This window comes from Danio rerio, chromosome 18 (assembly GCF_049306965.1).
Source record: "Danio rerio strain Tuebingen ecotype United States chromosome 18, GRCz12tu, whole genome shotgun sequence".
In the NCBI taxonomy this organism is placed as follows: Eukaryota; Metazoa; Chordata; class Actinopteri; order Cypriniformes; family Danionidae; genus Danio; species Danio rerio.
Genome location: NC_133193.1, coordinates 16,498,790 through 16,514,094, shown reverse-complemented (window position 1 = coordinate 16,514,094; position 15,305 = coordinate 16,498,790). Strand labels below are relative to the sequence as shown.

General features: G+C 36.0%; 1 protein-coding gene across 8 annotated transcripts; it reads left to right on the top strand.

Annotated features, from left to right (window-relative positions):
* The first annotated feature begins 3,697 nt into the window (after positions 1 to 3,697).
* mterf2 (mitochondrial transcription termination factor 2) lies at positions 3,698 to 13,732 on the top strand. Of its 8 annotated transcripts, XM_073929158.1 has the most exons (4): positions 8,116 to 8,391; positions 8,528 to 8,560; positions 8,650 to 8,889; positions 9,206 to 13,732. In XM_073929158.1, the coding sequence occupies exon 4, from the start codon at positions 9,271 to 9,273 to the stop codon at positions 10,399 to 10,401; it is 1,131 nt and encodes a 376-aa protein (XP_073785259.1). In that variant the 5' UTR covers positions 8,116 to 8,391; positions 8,528 to 8,560; positions 8,650 to 8,889; positions 9,206 to 9,270; the 3' UTR covers positions 10,402 to 13,732.
* The last annotated feature ends 1,573 nt before the right edge of the window (positions 13,733 to 15,305 follow it).

Sequence of the window (15,305 nt, the reverse complement as noted above, 5' to 3'; positions counted from 1 at the left end):
CAAAAGTCGCAACTCTTGTACAAACAGCAGCATACTACATTGCAATTTAATATGTGTATTGCAAAAAGCCTAAATTTATTACATGTATGATAAAGTGATAAACAATATTACAATAGTTAAACATATAATTATAATAAATCTGAATTTGTTATCAATATTCCACTCTACAGGTTTAATTAAACATATAGTCAAAATTATTAGCTCTCCTGTGAAATTTGTATTATTTTTGAAATTTCCCACATGGTGTTTAACAAACCAAGGAAATATTCACAGTATTTTCTATAATATTTTTAAAAGCATTAAAAAAAAAAAAATAAGGTCAATAATACATACTTATATCCGATAGTCTACAGAACAAACCATCGTTATACAATGACTTAGCTAATTACCCTAACTTGCCTATAATTTAATAATAATAATGTTGGAAAGAACTGTGTGTAGGTACAGTGTGTCCACAGTCATATTGACACAAAAAGTCTCCTTTTCTAATGATTAAAATTTTCTAATGTTAAAATAGGATCAAAATCCCCCCTATTTTAGGGTCCACTGCAACGTGATGTAGGAGTGCGGTATCCCCACCCACCGTTTTGATTGACAACTGCATATTAACATGTCTCCGTAGTAACACATACTAAATAATCATATCAACAAGACAGGACGTGCACAAAATGGCTGGGATTAAAAGATCTGTTCAGCTCTCTGTGATCATCAATCATCATCAAATGTGATCAAGAGGAAGTTAAAAACATTTAAAACATTATATTAAAGTGATTCTACCATCTTTACTTTATCACCACAGCCGCGTGTCAGTACAAATAAAAAAGAAGAGGCTTCAATCCCGGTTTGTGAATGTTAAATCAGGTTGAATTTGTATCCTGTCCCACTTAGCATGCAAAATAGTGCAAAGCTTAATGCGCGAGCTGTGTGTGTGCAAACTTTATAACAACATTCATTATAACAATGACTCATCGTTGCAGAAAGGCTTGAATTAACTCCACAACAAATACATCAAATGGTCATTGGGAAAGTTCTTACTGTAGTTTTTCTCACAAAAGTTACGTGAGATCCGCTTCCTTCATGTCTGTCACTGTGCTGTTTATCTGATGCAGTGAGCGGGGAGATCTAGCATTAAAGGCACGGGCCACAAAAACAGCTACATTGTGTTCAGAGCAGAAAATCCAATTTTCTGAAAGGTATAATGAATAATCTGATGGGTGTTTTGAGATAAAACTTTACAGACACATTCTGGAGACACAAAAGACTTATCTTAAATGTCGAAAAATGGGTAAAATAGCTGATTAATACCCTTTAAGCTGAATACTAGTTTCTTGCAAAATAACAAGTAAAATATTATGTACTGCCATCATCATGGTAAAGGCAAAAGAAATGAGTTATTAATACTTTACTAGTAATTATTATGTTCAAAAGTGTATTGAAAACAAATATATTGAGGCAGGCTGTTTTGCCCATAATAGTTTTACATCATTATTATTAATATGCAAAATATATACAATAACACAAATTCTATTTTACCTATCAGTTAAATTTGTCTGTGGCGACCCCTGATAAATCAGTAACAAAGCTGAAGAAATAAATAAATGTAACCAGTATTCCCCCAAAATAAAGTTTCAGAGATGTCTAGAAGACTTCATTCATTCATTCGTTTATTCATTTTCCTTCGGCTTAGTCCCTTTATTTATCAGGGGTCGCTTATCCAGCATATGTTTTACACAGCGGATGCCCTTCCAGTTGTAACCTAAGACTGGGAAACACCCACACACTCTTACATGCATACATATACGACCAATATAGTTTACTTAATTCACCTATAATGCATGTCTTTGGACTGTGGGGGAAACCAGAGCACCCGGAAAAAAACCCTCACATACATGGGGAGAACATGCAAACTCCACACTGAAATGCCAACTGACCCAGCCAGGACCCGAACCAGCGACCTTCTTGCTGTGAGGCGACAGGGCTGAGCCATCAAGTCGCCCCTCGTTCTATTAATATCATCCTATCATTTAAATTTGTCTGTGGCGACCCCTGATAAATCAGTAACAAAGCCAGGGCCGGAGTGGGACTCCTTTTCAGCCCTGGAGTTTCAAGCCTTAGACTGGCCCACCTCAGTGCAATACCTGAATATAAATTCTGTGCTAAATCCTTTATAGATATCCAGTCTTTTGTAACAGTGGTCGCTCATAAAATTTAAATAAAACATGTAGGCTACACCTACATAAGTAACCCAAAACAGAATTACATGTCGTAACAATAAAACTGAAAAAAATTAAATTTCTCAGGCCAGGTTTGAACTCGGGTCGGCGGCGTCGTAACGCAATGTGCTGACTACTGTTTCGTGAGATTTATTAATGTAGTGAAACATCTGATTTTCAATGAGCAAGTGTAATATTCATTAATATTAATTATTTTAATTCTTATATTCACTAAGGTGCTGCTATTTGGGGTCAGATGATACATCATCATTAACCTGCAGGCTGCATTTTGCTCACAGGCTGCGTGAAAATAAATGAAAAGAGCGGAGCTGTGGCGAAACAATGAATAAAAAGAGTAAGGCTATAGTCAAATAAATAAATAAATGAAAAAAGTGTGACTGCTGAGAGTGCAAGCAGCTAGGGACACCGGCCCTCGCGGCCAAAAAACGGACCTGTCCCTCGGGAATTCTCTCGGTTCTCCCGATTAGCCAATCCGGGCCTGAACAAAGCCGGAGAAATATGAATGAATGTAACCAGTATTCCCCCCAAAAAAGTTTCAGAGATGTCTAGAACAGTGGTTCTCAAATTTTTTTCATCAAGTACCACCTCAGAAAAAAACTGTCTCTCCAAGTACCACCAAAATTAGCAGTATTGAAATACAGTAGCGTAGTAGGCCCAGTAAAGCAGCTACAACTTTGCAAAGTTAAAAAACGTTGCAGATTACCTCGGATATATAGGCTATATTTCATATATAGCAGACTATATACATCATTTTTGATAAATTTTGAAATGTGTATAGCATGTACAAGGCATATTTCATTCCTCCGTGTACCACTAGAAGGAAGCCTGTGTACCACTAGTGGTACACGTACCACAGTTTGAGAACCACTGGTCAAGAAGATTTCAACACCCTTTATTTAAAATAAAAAAGTTTTTAGTTTTCAAACAAAGAACAATGGCTGTTTTAAGCTGTGTCTTGTACAGGTAGCTCATACATGTAGTCATTGGGGGCTGATCTGTGAAGGCAGATCTCTGTGTGAGTCTCCAGATTGTGGAGTCCTCGAGGGTGGGCTGAGCGAACAGTTTGAGGAGGCAGGAATGATCCAGCATTGTGATTAAACTCCAACTGTGACTCACTATCCACTGCCCTTCAAACTAATTGCTCTCTGTGCTCATTATAGAAACCACAGCCGTTTTAAGGTACTTCATTTGTTTTCATGTGGTTAAAAGACAGTCCCCATGTAGTTTCAGTCAAAAATAGCCAGCAGAATGTTAACTCTTTGCTTGGAATATTTTGGATGCCATTCATACATGTTCATATTGTATTAAAGCCAGTTTTACGGTTTTAAGTAAGCGAGTGGTCATATCTTATTTCCTGCAGCATTATTTCCTTCTCAAAATCTGTAAATCTGAAAAGTTTCATCCTGTACGGAGAGTGGCGCTGTTTTGCTCGGACTGCATGGCTGTCATCACAAGAACAAGAAGGTGTCGTTGTTATGTCTACAGTCTCGTGTTACGTGACCGCTGTAACTGCAGAGGACAGGTATTGGTCAGTTTGTCTTATTAATATGTGTCAGTTATGATATTATTACCGACTAATAAATGCAAGCAGCTGCAAGAAACGTGCTGTTACTTATAGCGATGTCACGTCTTCTGTTTTGAAAAAGAACCAACTCCCCTTATGGGGTCTCATCAGGTTGACATAACGTTACTGTACATTAACATTGTTAGAAGTGTGTACGGTATGCGAGAGAGAGACAGACCTTCGAACTTCTTCTAATTAGAAAAACAATTATACATTCATATCATTACACGATCCAGATAAAAATCACTCTCTCCTCTTTAAAACAATATTAAACCCTCCTTCTTCACTGGGTTGACATAGTATGTTTTCAAATCCCCACAAAAAAAAAAAAAAAAAAAATTCATAATACTTATACTACATCATTAAACTACTTTTAACCAGAGCTTTAAACATTTGTAAGGGATCAGTGCCTCCACTTAGCATTGCTTTATTCTTTCTTGTTAGCCAAATGATCGTTTTAGCTTTTCCAAACAAGAAATTTATCAAAACTATTTTGTTTTTATTTAGTGCTGAAACCTTTCTTAAATTTTTGTATTAGTAATATCCACTGCCAATCATTTAATTTGGAGAGACGTTCTAAAATGCTTAACGTGAAAAAAGTTTTAACATGACTTAATGTACCTACACATTAACCAGAGAAACCCAAATTCTGTCAAACTTTACTTGTAATTAACCCAGCTACTTAAAGTATGAGTCCCAATTTCACATATAGAGTGAAAAACATCACGCTAAGCGTTTTCTTCCCATTGAAGTCTATCATTAGAAAAAACCTTAACGTGGCTTAATGTACCTTTACAACAAGCGTGGAAAATCACATTTTTATCTAATTTTACTCATGACAAACTTTCTGATGTAAAAAGAATGAGCTGTAATTTTAGTGAATGAAAATTTTCTCATAGGGCTGTTCGATTATAGGAAAAATCATAATCACGATTATTTTGGTCATAATTGTTACCACAATTATTCAAAACGATTATCAGTTGAAGTCAAAATTATTTGCCCTTCAGTGAAATTTTTTTTTGTAATAAATATTTTCCAAATGATGTTTAACAGAGCAAGGAATTTTCACAGTATTTTCCATAATATTTCTTCTGGAGAAAGTCGTATTTGTTTTAATATTGGAATAAAAGCAGGTTTAAATATTTTTAAACCTATTTTAAGGTCAATATTATTAGCCCCCCTTAATCAATATATATTTTAAATTGTCTGTAGAGGAAACCACTGTTATACAATGACTTGCCAAATTACACTAATCAGGGCTTTGAATCACACTTTAATCTAAATGCTTGTATTTTGAAAAATATCTAGTAAATATTATTTACTGTCATCATGGCAAAGATGAAAGAAATCAGTTATTAGAAATTAGTAATTAAAACTATTATGTATAGAAATGTGTTAAAATAAGTTTTTTCTTTCTTTTAAACAGAAATTGGGGGGGAAAGGGTTGCTAACAATTCAGGAGGGCAAATATAGTTATTTTCCTCTTTGCAAATAAGGGAAATAAATACAATAGAATGAAAATATGAAACAAACTGTGCTTTAAGCATCTTCACTGTAAATTGAGGGATTTTGTCCTTTTGTTGTTTGTTTAATGATAAAAACAGTCGGCAGCAAGGAATATTGCGCGCTGTCAATTTAAGAGCAGTACGGTTCTGATTAATAGTTTCTCTTTCACGCCTTTTAATTCCAAACTCGTTTGCTTATTACACAAATGAGGGTTAATATGAATAATCACGAAACACCGCGTTTTGACAGCTATTTGACCATTAGAGTCTAACTTTAAGATGACTTTAGATGTGTGTGCTCTGCTCGTCTCTGAGGCTGAGCGCATACACACAACAGCATGCGATCTCTTTCAGCATGCGATCTCATGCTTTTAAAAACACGATTGATTCGAATGTACATCAATGAATGACGCACATTCCGTGCTGTAAGTTACATTACGATACATGCTTTTAGTAATGTTTATGTGAAACTGAGCTTTGCAGAGCAACAAATGTATACAAATAGAAAGGGGGCGGTATATGATGCAACAAACTTGTTATCTCGATTAAGGTTTTTTCATAGTCGTTGAAGCCAAAATCGAAAATGAATTTTCGATTAATTGTGCAGCCCAATTTTCATCTTATGCATTTTTAGTCCATTATAAAAGGAAAAAGCTTAACATGGCTTAACGTACCTCAACAAGTGGGGCACACCAAAATATGCTCATAAACACTTTCTGCTGTTAAAAGAACAAGCTTGTAATTTAGTGTATCAAATGAATAATATCACTTTAAGTATTCTCGCCATAGAAGTCCATTATAAGGAAACTGAACGTGGCTGAACATACCTTAACACCGGCCAGGAAAACACAAATTTCTGTCAAACTTTGCTTGTGATTAACACTGACTATTATCAAAAGAACGCGCCCTAATTCCATAGATAAAGTGAACAATATCATGTTAAGCATTTTCTTAAGGTTACTCTACTACAACTAAAGAAACCAAATGTTAAAAAGGCTGGTCATAAAACCACTTTTTATTTTTGATAGGTTAACCCTTGCTGTCAAAAGAATGTGCTTGTAAATGCCATTGACATCTCCACAACAACACACAGTAGGGGAAAACACTTAACACAATACTGTTCAATTTAGCTGTGGAAACGGGGCTCATTTTGCTAGTAGTTTGTGCTAATCACATGTAATATTTGATAAAAATTTGATTTTCACGGCTTCTTGTTAAGGTACATTAAGCCACGTTATGCCTTTTCTTTATAATAGACTTCAATGGGGGAGAAAACGCTTAGCGTGATGTTTTTCAATCTATCTATCTATGGAATTGGGAGTCGTTCTTTTTAAAGTAGTTAAAGTAGTTCTTTTTAAATTAGTTTGACAGAAATTTGGGATCCTTTAGTTGATGTTTAGGTACATTAAGCCACGTTAAGCTTTTTTCACGTTAAGCGTTTAAGAATGAAGAACTTTAAATTAAAGGCGATTTTTCTCAAGATTTTGTTATCTAAAGGATTTTAAATAGTTGTGTATATAATAAATATTGTACTATCCTAAAAACAAAAAAAATGACAATAAATGCATTTGTTTTGTTAAATAATAAAGCAACGATTTGCTGAACAAACACGTGGACCCCTCAGTACAAGATGAGTAGGCATGGGCCAGTATACGGTATAGGTTTCTAATGTTATGATAACCTTGAATAAAAATATCACCGTTTCATGGTGTCATGGTGTTGTGATTACAGTAATAGCTCTAAAGTAAGTTCTTTTTAAAAGTTCTGGATAAAAAAACAAAAAACTTTTATATTTCCACCTAAAACTAAAACTAGAAATGCACCATCATATAGATTGCCTCAATAGTCCAAAAAAAACATTTAAAAAATATTTTATTGTCTTTCATGCCTGAAAGACCCAAAACGGAACACGAGGGTTAATACTGTCATCTCTCAAATGTCATTCGAGAACTATTGGGACTTTCTGAGCCCTTAAGGCATCTAGTGTTTTTCTTTTCAATCTCAAGAAAAATATGTCATGATCTCATTATAAAGAAACAGTCTAACTGCACCTTTTCATTTTCTGTTTGGGTACATAAGTGTTGTTGCGTGACTTCCCAGTTTTCTCCAAAGCTAATATCTGGTTAGGAAATTAGTTTAAAAGTGTTGGTGTGAAATAACATCTGACATTTGGCAGAAATCAACTGTCTAGACTAGTAGATCTTTCTTAATCCTGTGGGTAGACATTTAGGGTCTATAAATACTAATTTTGCACTATAAAAAATATTTATAAATTAGCATTTTTCTTTGTATTTTGTAATTCATATTTTAAATGAAAAATTTTCTTTACATTTGAACCTTAAAAAGTTACTTTTATTAACATTTTAAAAGTTTAAAGTGATATATTGCATGGGTTCTTGTTGTATATTATGGTACAAAAACCTTGCAATAAACTGCCAGTACAATTTCTGTTATTTTACCAACATACACTCACCGGCCACTTTATTAGGTTTATGCATGTAGACATGGTCAACACGATCTGCTGCAGTTCAAACCTAGCACTAGAATGAGGAAGAAGGTGATTTAAGTGACTTTGAACGTGGCATGGTTGTTGATGCCAGATGGGCTGGTCTGCGTATTTCAGAAACTGCTGATTTACTGGGATTTCCATGCACAACCATCTCTAGGGTTTACAGAGAATGGTTCGAAAAAGAGAAAATATCCAGTGAGCCTTGTTGATGCCAGAGGTCAGAGGAGAATGGCCAGACTGGTTTGAGCTGATAAAAAGGCTAGGCTACAGTAACTCAAATAACCACTTTTTTTTTCAACTGAGATATGCAAAAGAGAATCTCTGAATGCACAACACTCCAACCTTGAGGCAGATGGGCTACAGCAGCCGAAGACCACACGGGGTGCCACTCCTGTCAGCTAAGAACAGGAAACTGAGGCCACAATTCACACAGGCTCTCCAAAATTGGACAATAGAAGATTGGAAAAACGTTGCCTGGTCTGATAAATTTTGATTTCTGCTGCCACATACAGTAGGGTCAGAATTTGGCATCAACACCATGAAAGCAAGGATCCATCCTGCCTTGTATCAACAGATCAGGTTGGTGGTGGTGTAATGGTGTAGGGGATATTTTCTTGGCACACTTTGGGACCATTAGTATCAAATGAGGATTGTGTCAACGCCACAGCCTACATGAGTATTGTTGCTGACCATGTCCATCCCTTTCTGACCACAGTGTACCCATCTTCTGATGACTACTTCCAGCAGGGTAACGTGCCATGTCATGAAACGTGAATCATCTGAGACTGGTTTCTTGAACATGACAATGAGTTCACTGTACTCAAATGACCTCCACAGTCACCAGAACTCAATCCAATAGAGCACCTGCGGGATGTGGTGGAACAGGAGATTCGCATCACAGATGTGCAGCTAACAAATCTGCAGCAACTATGTGATGCTATCATGTCAATATGGACCAAAATCTCTGAAGAATACTTCCAGTACCTTGTTGAACATATGCCACGAAAGATTAAGGCAGTTCTGAAGGCAAAAGGGGGTCCAACCAGTACCAGTAAGGTGTACCTAATAAAGTGGCCGGTGAGTGTATGCTTCTATATTATTTCAAACTTCTAAAATGTCAATAAAAGTCACTTTGGTAAACTGTAGCGTTGATTTTTCAACATCAGAATTCAACAGAGCAGAGATCAAGGTCCCATTATGCAATTCAAACCCATAAATAAACAAAATACAGAAACTTAATTAAGATATTTATTACAGTGTATTACAGTTCACTCAAATGTTTGCACATGATATTAGCCTTGCGTGAGAATGAGAAAGCGTTCCATTAAAATAGCATAGGAGTTGATGTGTATTTCAAATTTTTGATGTACATGTGTTTTTCCTGTTGTTTCAGGCACATGCACGCAATGCACAGGATTTCCCAACAGCCCTACCCATATACCTGTAGGTTGTGCAAACATGCTGCGATTAGTCACGACATCAATCTGTCTGTACTGCCAACGGGCTCAAGTAACACCTCTACTTCTCCAGAGGACGTGCTCCTCAGTTACTCAAGAAGAAAACCCGTTGGTCATAGACGCCTTGTACGACTTGTCTGTAGACATCAGTAAAGTCCGAAAGCTGAAAGGTTGGGTTTTGCGACAGAAACCCGTTTATGTAAATGAAACTGTCACACTACTGAGGGACATTGGTGCAAACGAGACTGTAATCGCCCGTGTTTTGGAGCTCCATCCTGAAGCCATTCTCTGCAAACCCGAGCAAATGGAGTTGCAGAAGCAGCTCTGGATGTCAGTGTGCGCCAACAATAAAGATCTAGTGGGAATCGTCGAAAAATTCCCAGCCTCGTTTTTCACCTCTTCCTCAAATCACGATAACCAGAAAGCCAACATTGAGTATTTCCAGACTCTGCATCTCAACAAGCGCATTATCAGCAAACTCATGGCCAGCGCTCCTCAGAGCTTCAGCCGACCCATGAAGCAGAACCAGGAGATGATCCAGACTCTTCAGAAGACCTTTTTGGACTTGGGTGGAAACGAGGACAATATGAAGGTCTGGTTGCAGAAGCTCCTCACTCAAAATCCCTATGTGCTTCTAAAGCCCTCGGATGCCTTGTGTGATAACTTGACGTTCCTACATAACAGAGGCTTCACAAGCGGTGAACTTCTCCATCTGCTTTCCAAACTGCGGGGATTTGTTACTGAGCTAAATCCTGAAAGCATGAGGCTTACGCTCAGCTACTCTCAGGAGATGTTCAGATGCACTGAAGATGAGCTTAGGCGGATTGTTCTTCAGTGTCCAGCCTTGTTGTACTACTCCGTACCTATATTAGCTGATCGCTTCAAAGGGCTTCTCAGCGCTGGAGTGAGTGTGGAGCAGATCACAGAGACTCCTACAGTGCTGGAGCTGACAACGCAGATAGTCCAGTTTCGCATTCTGAAACTGCGCTCTTATGGCTATGATGTATGTTCAGGGAGCCTGGACGTGCTCAATGGCACCAAGAAGGACTTTGAGATGAGCTACGGGAAGCTGCGTCTTAGGCGAGAAAGGCCAATTTTTAATCCAGTAGCTCCCCTTCGAACTGAAGATTAAGCATGGAAGTCTGTTTTTGAGTTAATTCTGACATTATTTATTGCAGTTTCAAGTTTATGTCGAAAAAATTTTGATTGAACCAAGTTAATACCACAATTCTGAGTTTATCTTTTGCAGTTCTACATTGTGCAATTTTTAGATAACACGATTTTATTTTCTCAGAGTAGATTTCTGCTCGAATCCAATTCTATTTTTGTACCCCTTCCCCATGGCCCTTCAAACAGAGTGTGAAGGGGAAGGGCTTCAAATTTTACCCTTAAGAAATGGGACAGTACCTGCACGTGTCATCATCGTGAGCTCTTGCTTCATATGAAATCAGACGATCGCGACTGCTTTAGTTTATCCAGCTGCTTTATTATTTGGTATTTATCTTCAGGAAATCACTGAAGGCATATATAATGTTATCATTACGATCTAATGTGGCAATAAGCTCGTAACTGCACTGTGCATTCACACTGTGGCCATATTCATTATGTACACGCACAAAAAGACTGTAAAAAGGTCATTCCCAGCCACTAGACTTTTCTGACAGGGTATTCGAGTGTCAGAATGTGTGTGCTACAATAGTTATTAAAAGAGATTATAGTGAAATTTAGCGTTTTTTTATTTTTATTTTATTTTTTTAAAGCATGACGATAAAACACGAGCACGGCTATGAATATATTAAAACATGATTGTTTGTTGTAAAAATTTGTAATAATGACAAAAAAATACTAATTTGTGCATCTCCTTACTTTTTAGTGCAGCTATGCTGCCGTTGTAGATGGTGTATTCTGGGAAATTTTTTTACCCCTTGTTTTCGAGTGTGGTCCTGAAAAATCTCTTTTTCGAAGGGCTATCTACCCCTTCCCCTTAGCCCTATGCCTTCAAGATAAAGAGAATTGGGACACCCCTACCCCTTCACGTGAACGCGCAAAACGAGGGGTAAGGGGAAGGGCTAAGTGGTAGAATGGGGTTTATGCCAAAGTATGCGAATATGACTTTTAATTGGCCAGTAACCTGGGTTAATCGCTTCAGGTAAATTGCAATTGCAAAAATCAGTGATCTCCACTGGCTGAGTTATATCCAATATAAAGTGGGTCTCAGATTGTACAAGAATCACCGCATTAAATTACATTTTTCCCCGCCATGTATTTATAATATAAGCATTCATTTTACCCTAGTATATTCAATGGAGCATCTGCGCTAGCTTGTCGATTCTGACTGGCGCGTGTGAGTAAATGGCTTTTTGTCTTGTGTTACGCTTAAGCAACTAAATGAATGCCAAAGTCTATTTAACTGATTGTATTTTAATGACATTACAACATCGATGCTGTGATAGAAACTGTATAAAATGCAAAAAAAAAAAACCCTCACAATAGTTGGTCACCGGAAGTTTATCAGTATGGGAACAACACTAGCTCGGCATATACTGTACCCTATTGGGATTGAGCCTTCCTTTACTACGTTACTTAGTAACGTTGTCAAAATAATCCATTCATCTTGTCCAGTTGAGGTTCGTTTAATTTTGTAACGAAACACTGTAAAAAGTGCTGGGTTCCACACAATTTCTTCATGTTGTCCCAACACAAATCGATTAAGTTAACTTTATAATTTTTACAAGTGGATTGATTATAAAACAATTAAATTGTCCCCAAAATTAGGAATTGTGTTATTTCAACTATTTTTAAATAAGTATTTGAAACGAGCAGATAAGGTCATTTTTAAGTGCACTGTGCAACTGCGCACATACAGTTGAAGTCAGAATTATTAGCCCCCCTGAATTATTAGACTGTTTGTTTATTTTTTCCCTAATTTCTTCAAAAGAAAATATAGCTTAAAGGGGCTAATAATTTTGTCTCTACAATAGTGTTTAAAAAAATTAAAAACTGCTTTTATTCTAGCCGAAATGAAACAAATAAGACTTTCTCCAGAAGAAAAAATATTATCAGAGATACTGTGGAAATTTCTTTGCTCTGTTAAACATCATTTAGGAAATATTTAAAAAAGAAAAAAAATCAAAGTGGGGCTAATAATTGACTTCAACTGTATGTTCCAGTTGTACATAATCGTAATTTTGGTTTTTAAGTACTAAGGGCAAAGTGTACATGCACATCATTTTACAATTTAAACAATTTTGTGGGGGTTTTTGTTTACATAAAACTATAACAGTATTGTCAAAAGCTTTTTTTGAAGTTTTTTGAAGTCAGAATTATTAGCCCCCCTTAATTTTATTTATTTTTTCTTTTAAATATTTCCCAAAGATGTTTAACAGAGCAAGGAAATTTTCACAGTATGTCTGAAAATATTTTTTCTTTTGGAAAAAGTCTTAATTGTTTTATTTTGGCTAGAATAAAAGCATTTTTTTTAACGCCATTTTAGGGTCAAAATTATTAGCCCCTTTAAGTTATATTTTTTTTCAATAGTCTACAGAACAAACCATCATTATACAATAACTTGCCTAATAACCCTAACCTACGTAGTTAACCTAATAAACATGGTTAAGCCTTTAAAACCTGTACAGAAGTGTCTTAAAAAATTTCTAGTCAAATATTATTTACTGTCCTCATGGCAAAGATAAAATAAATCAGTTATTAGAAATGAGTTATTAAAACTATTATGTTTAGAAATGTGTTGAAAAAAATCTGCTTTCTGTTAAACAGAAATTGGGAAAAAATAATAATTCTGACTTCAACTATATATAAAATGTTTTTTTTTATTGATATAAAAAAGTTAACACACAATTATTAAACCCAGTTCTAGCTAAAATATCACAACATTTCCAAAATTCAGTGAAATTGTAACACTATTTTCTCCCTACATTTAGATCTTGCAATTCTGCCACAGAATCTCAGTTGAGAACAAAACTAAGTTTGTGAAATGTAACAGAATTGTAAGAAAGAAAATCACAGTTGTGTTTATGACACAATACTTTGTTTCTTGCAATTAGAGTTTGTAGCTCACACATGAAAGACAAATGCCAGAATTACAAGAAATTTAATCTGTAATATGATATCTGTTTCGAGAAAGTGAGAATAAGGCCAAAGGCAGTTTAGATTCCACAATTTTGCACAAAAAACAAATCTCACTTTAACATTAAGAAAGGAATGCATCTCACAGTTAAGAGCAAAAAGTGATGTTAATTTAAAAAGGTGTTCAGATTTTATTTTATTCCACTGGTAAATTTGACGTTTTTATTTTACATTTAAAAAAATCAGCACCGGAAGATGTAAATTATTTGGAATAAAGTCAGAAGTGTGAGATAGGCTTCTGTAAGTTGAATATTAACAGCAGTTTTCTTATTTACTGTATTATTAATCTGCTGAAAACAATAAATGATTGCCTGTTTTGTTCATGTTGCGGAAGGTCTTTCTTGCAAAAAACAAAACAAAAACGCACTGTGTTGAAAATATGATGTTTGAAAGTTACATTTCTTTAACTCCAAATATATTTGTGCCATTGTGAGTCATCAGTTGTATTATGAGTCATCAGTTTATATAACCTTTAATATTTCTCATCAAAGTTTCTAATAATGAACAATATCACACAACTCCGGGAGGTATGCATTATGCAGATAAATATTCAGATCAATGAACGGTTGCCCGCTTGTTGCCGTCAGAATCTCATTTGCAAGCATTTCCCAATATTTTGGCCTCTGGGCAGGGTTTCAAGATAATTTTGTGCTTTCTAATGATTAGACTAAAGCTTTACTGCTATCTATAATGAAGTTCTATATTACATATTGCCTCGTGGCATGTACTGTTTACGCGGTGGTGGACTTTATGATTTCTTTAATGGAAACTAAAGCTGCTCTGCATGTGGAATCAAAACAATGATGTTTCTGAACTTGATTAGAGCTGATCGTTTAATTTATGCATTACCTTTTTGTCCAGGTTTCATTAATATTTATTGCCGTTCTGATTTCTCCACATCTCTAAATTCCCGCTCTCTCTTTTGTTCTCCATTTTCTGTCCACTGGCCGGATGGCTGCTTTATCCCGCAGATGGCACTTTGAGTTATACCCCAATGCATAGGAGGTTAATAAGCAAGGATATAAATAGCTCTTTTCCATTCGCAATGTGACAGTGGGTATTATTAGAAAATGTTACACATTGATTTTATGAGGCATAACTCAGGGAAATTATGAAAATAGACGACACGTGCAATTAACGTCTCTAATTTCCTGCCATGGACTTTGCATGCTGGGATATGAGGGTGGTAAATATTCCTTGTGTGAGATGAAGCGCTGCTGTCCACTGTGAAATCTGCTCTCAGATCTGCTCATCACAGCTGTGGAAGCACTTATAAGATGTACAGTATGCAGTCATGAGAGGGTTTTTATTGATAGCAGTGTGGACATTTTGCATTAAACAGACACACGGGTTCATAAAAATGAATATAGTGATGTAATAATGAGGTAATATGACATTGTATTCTGTTTGTGCCGTATAATATAATAAAATTCCTTATTTAAAGTTCAAGAATCTTATTTTAGCTCAAATTATACTGTACATACACTCACCGGCCACTTTATTAGGTACACTTACCGGTACTGGATTGGACACACTTTTGCCCTCAGAACTGCCTTAATTCTTCATGGCATAGTTTCAACAAGGTGCTGGAAATATTCCTCATAGATTTTGGTCCATATTGACATGATAGCATCATGCAGTTGCTGCAGATTTTTCTTTTTGCAGATGATGCGAATCTCCTTTTTCACCACATCCTTTTGGATTGAGATCTGGTCATTGTGGAGGCAATTTGAATACAGTGAACTCATTGTCATGTTTAAGAAACCAGTGTGAGATGATTTGCGCTTTATGACATGGTGCGTTATCCTGCTGAAAGTAGCCATCAGAAGATGGGCACACTGTGGTGAGAAAGGGATAGACATGGTCAGCAACAATACTCAGGTAGGCTGTGGC

Coding starts and splice junctions, on each gene's coding strand:
- mterf2 (XM_068214779.2), top strand. CDS start 9,271: ATGCTGCGATTAGTCACGACATCAATCTGTCTGTACTGCCAACGGGCT.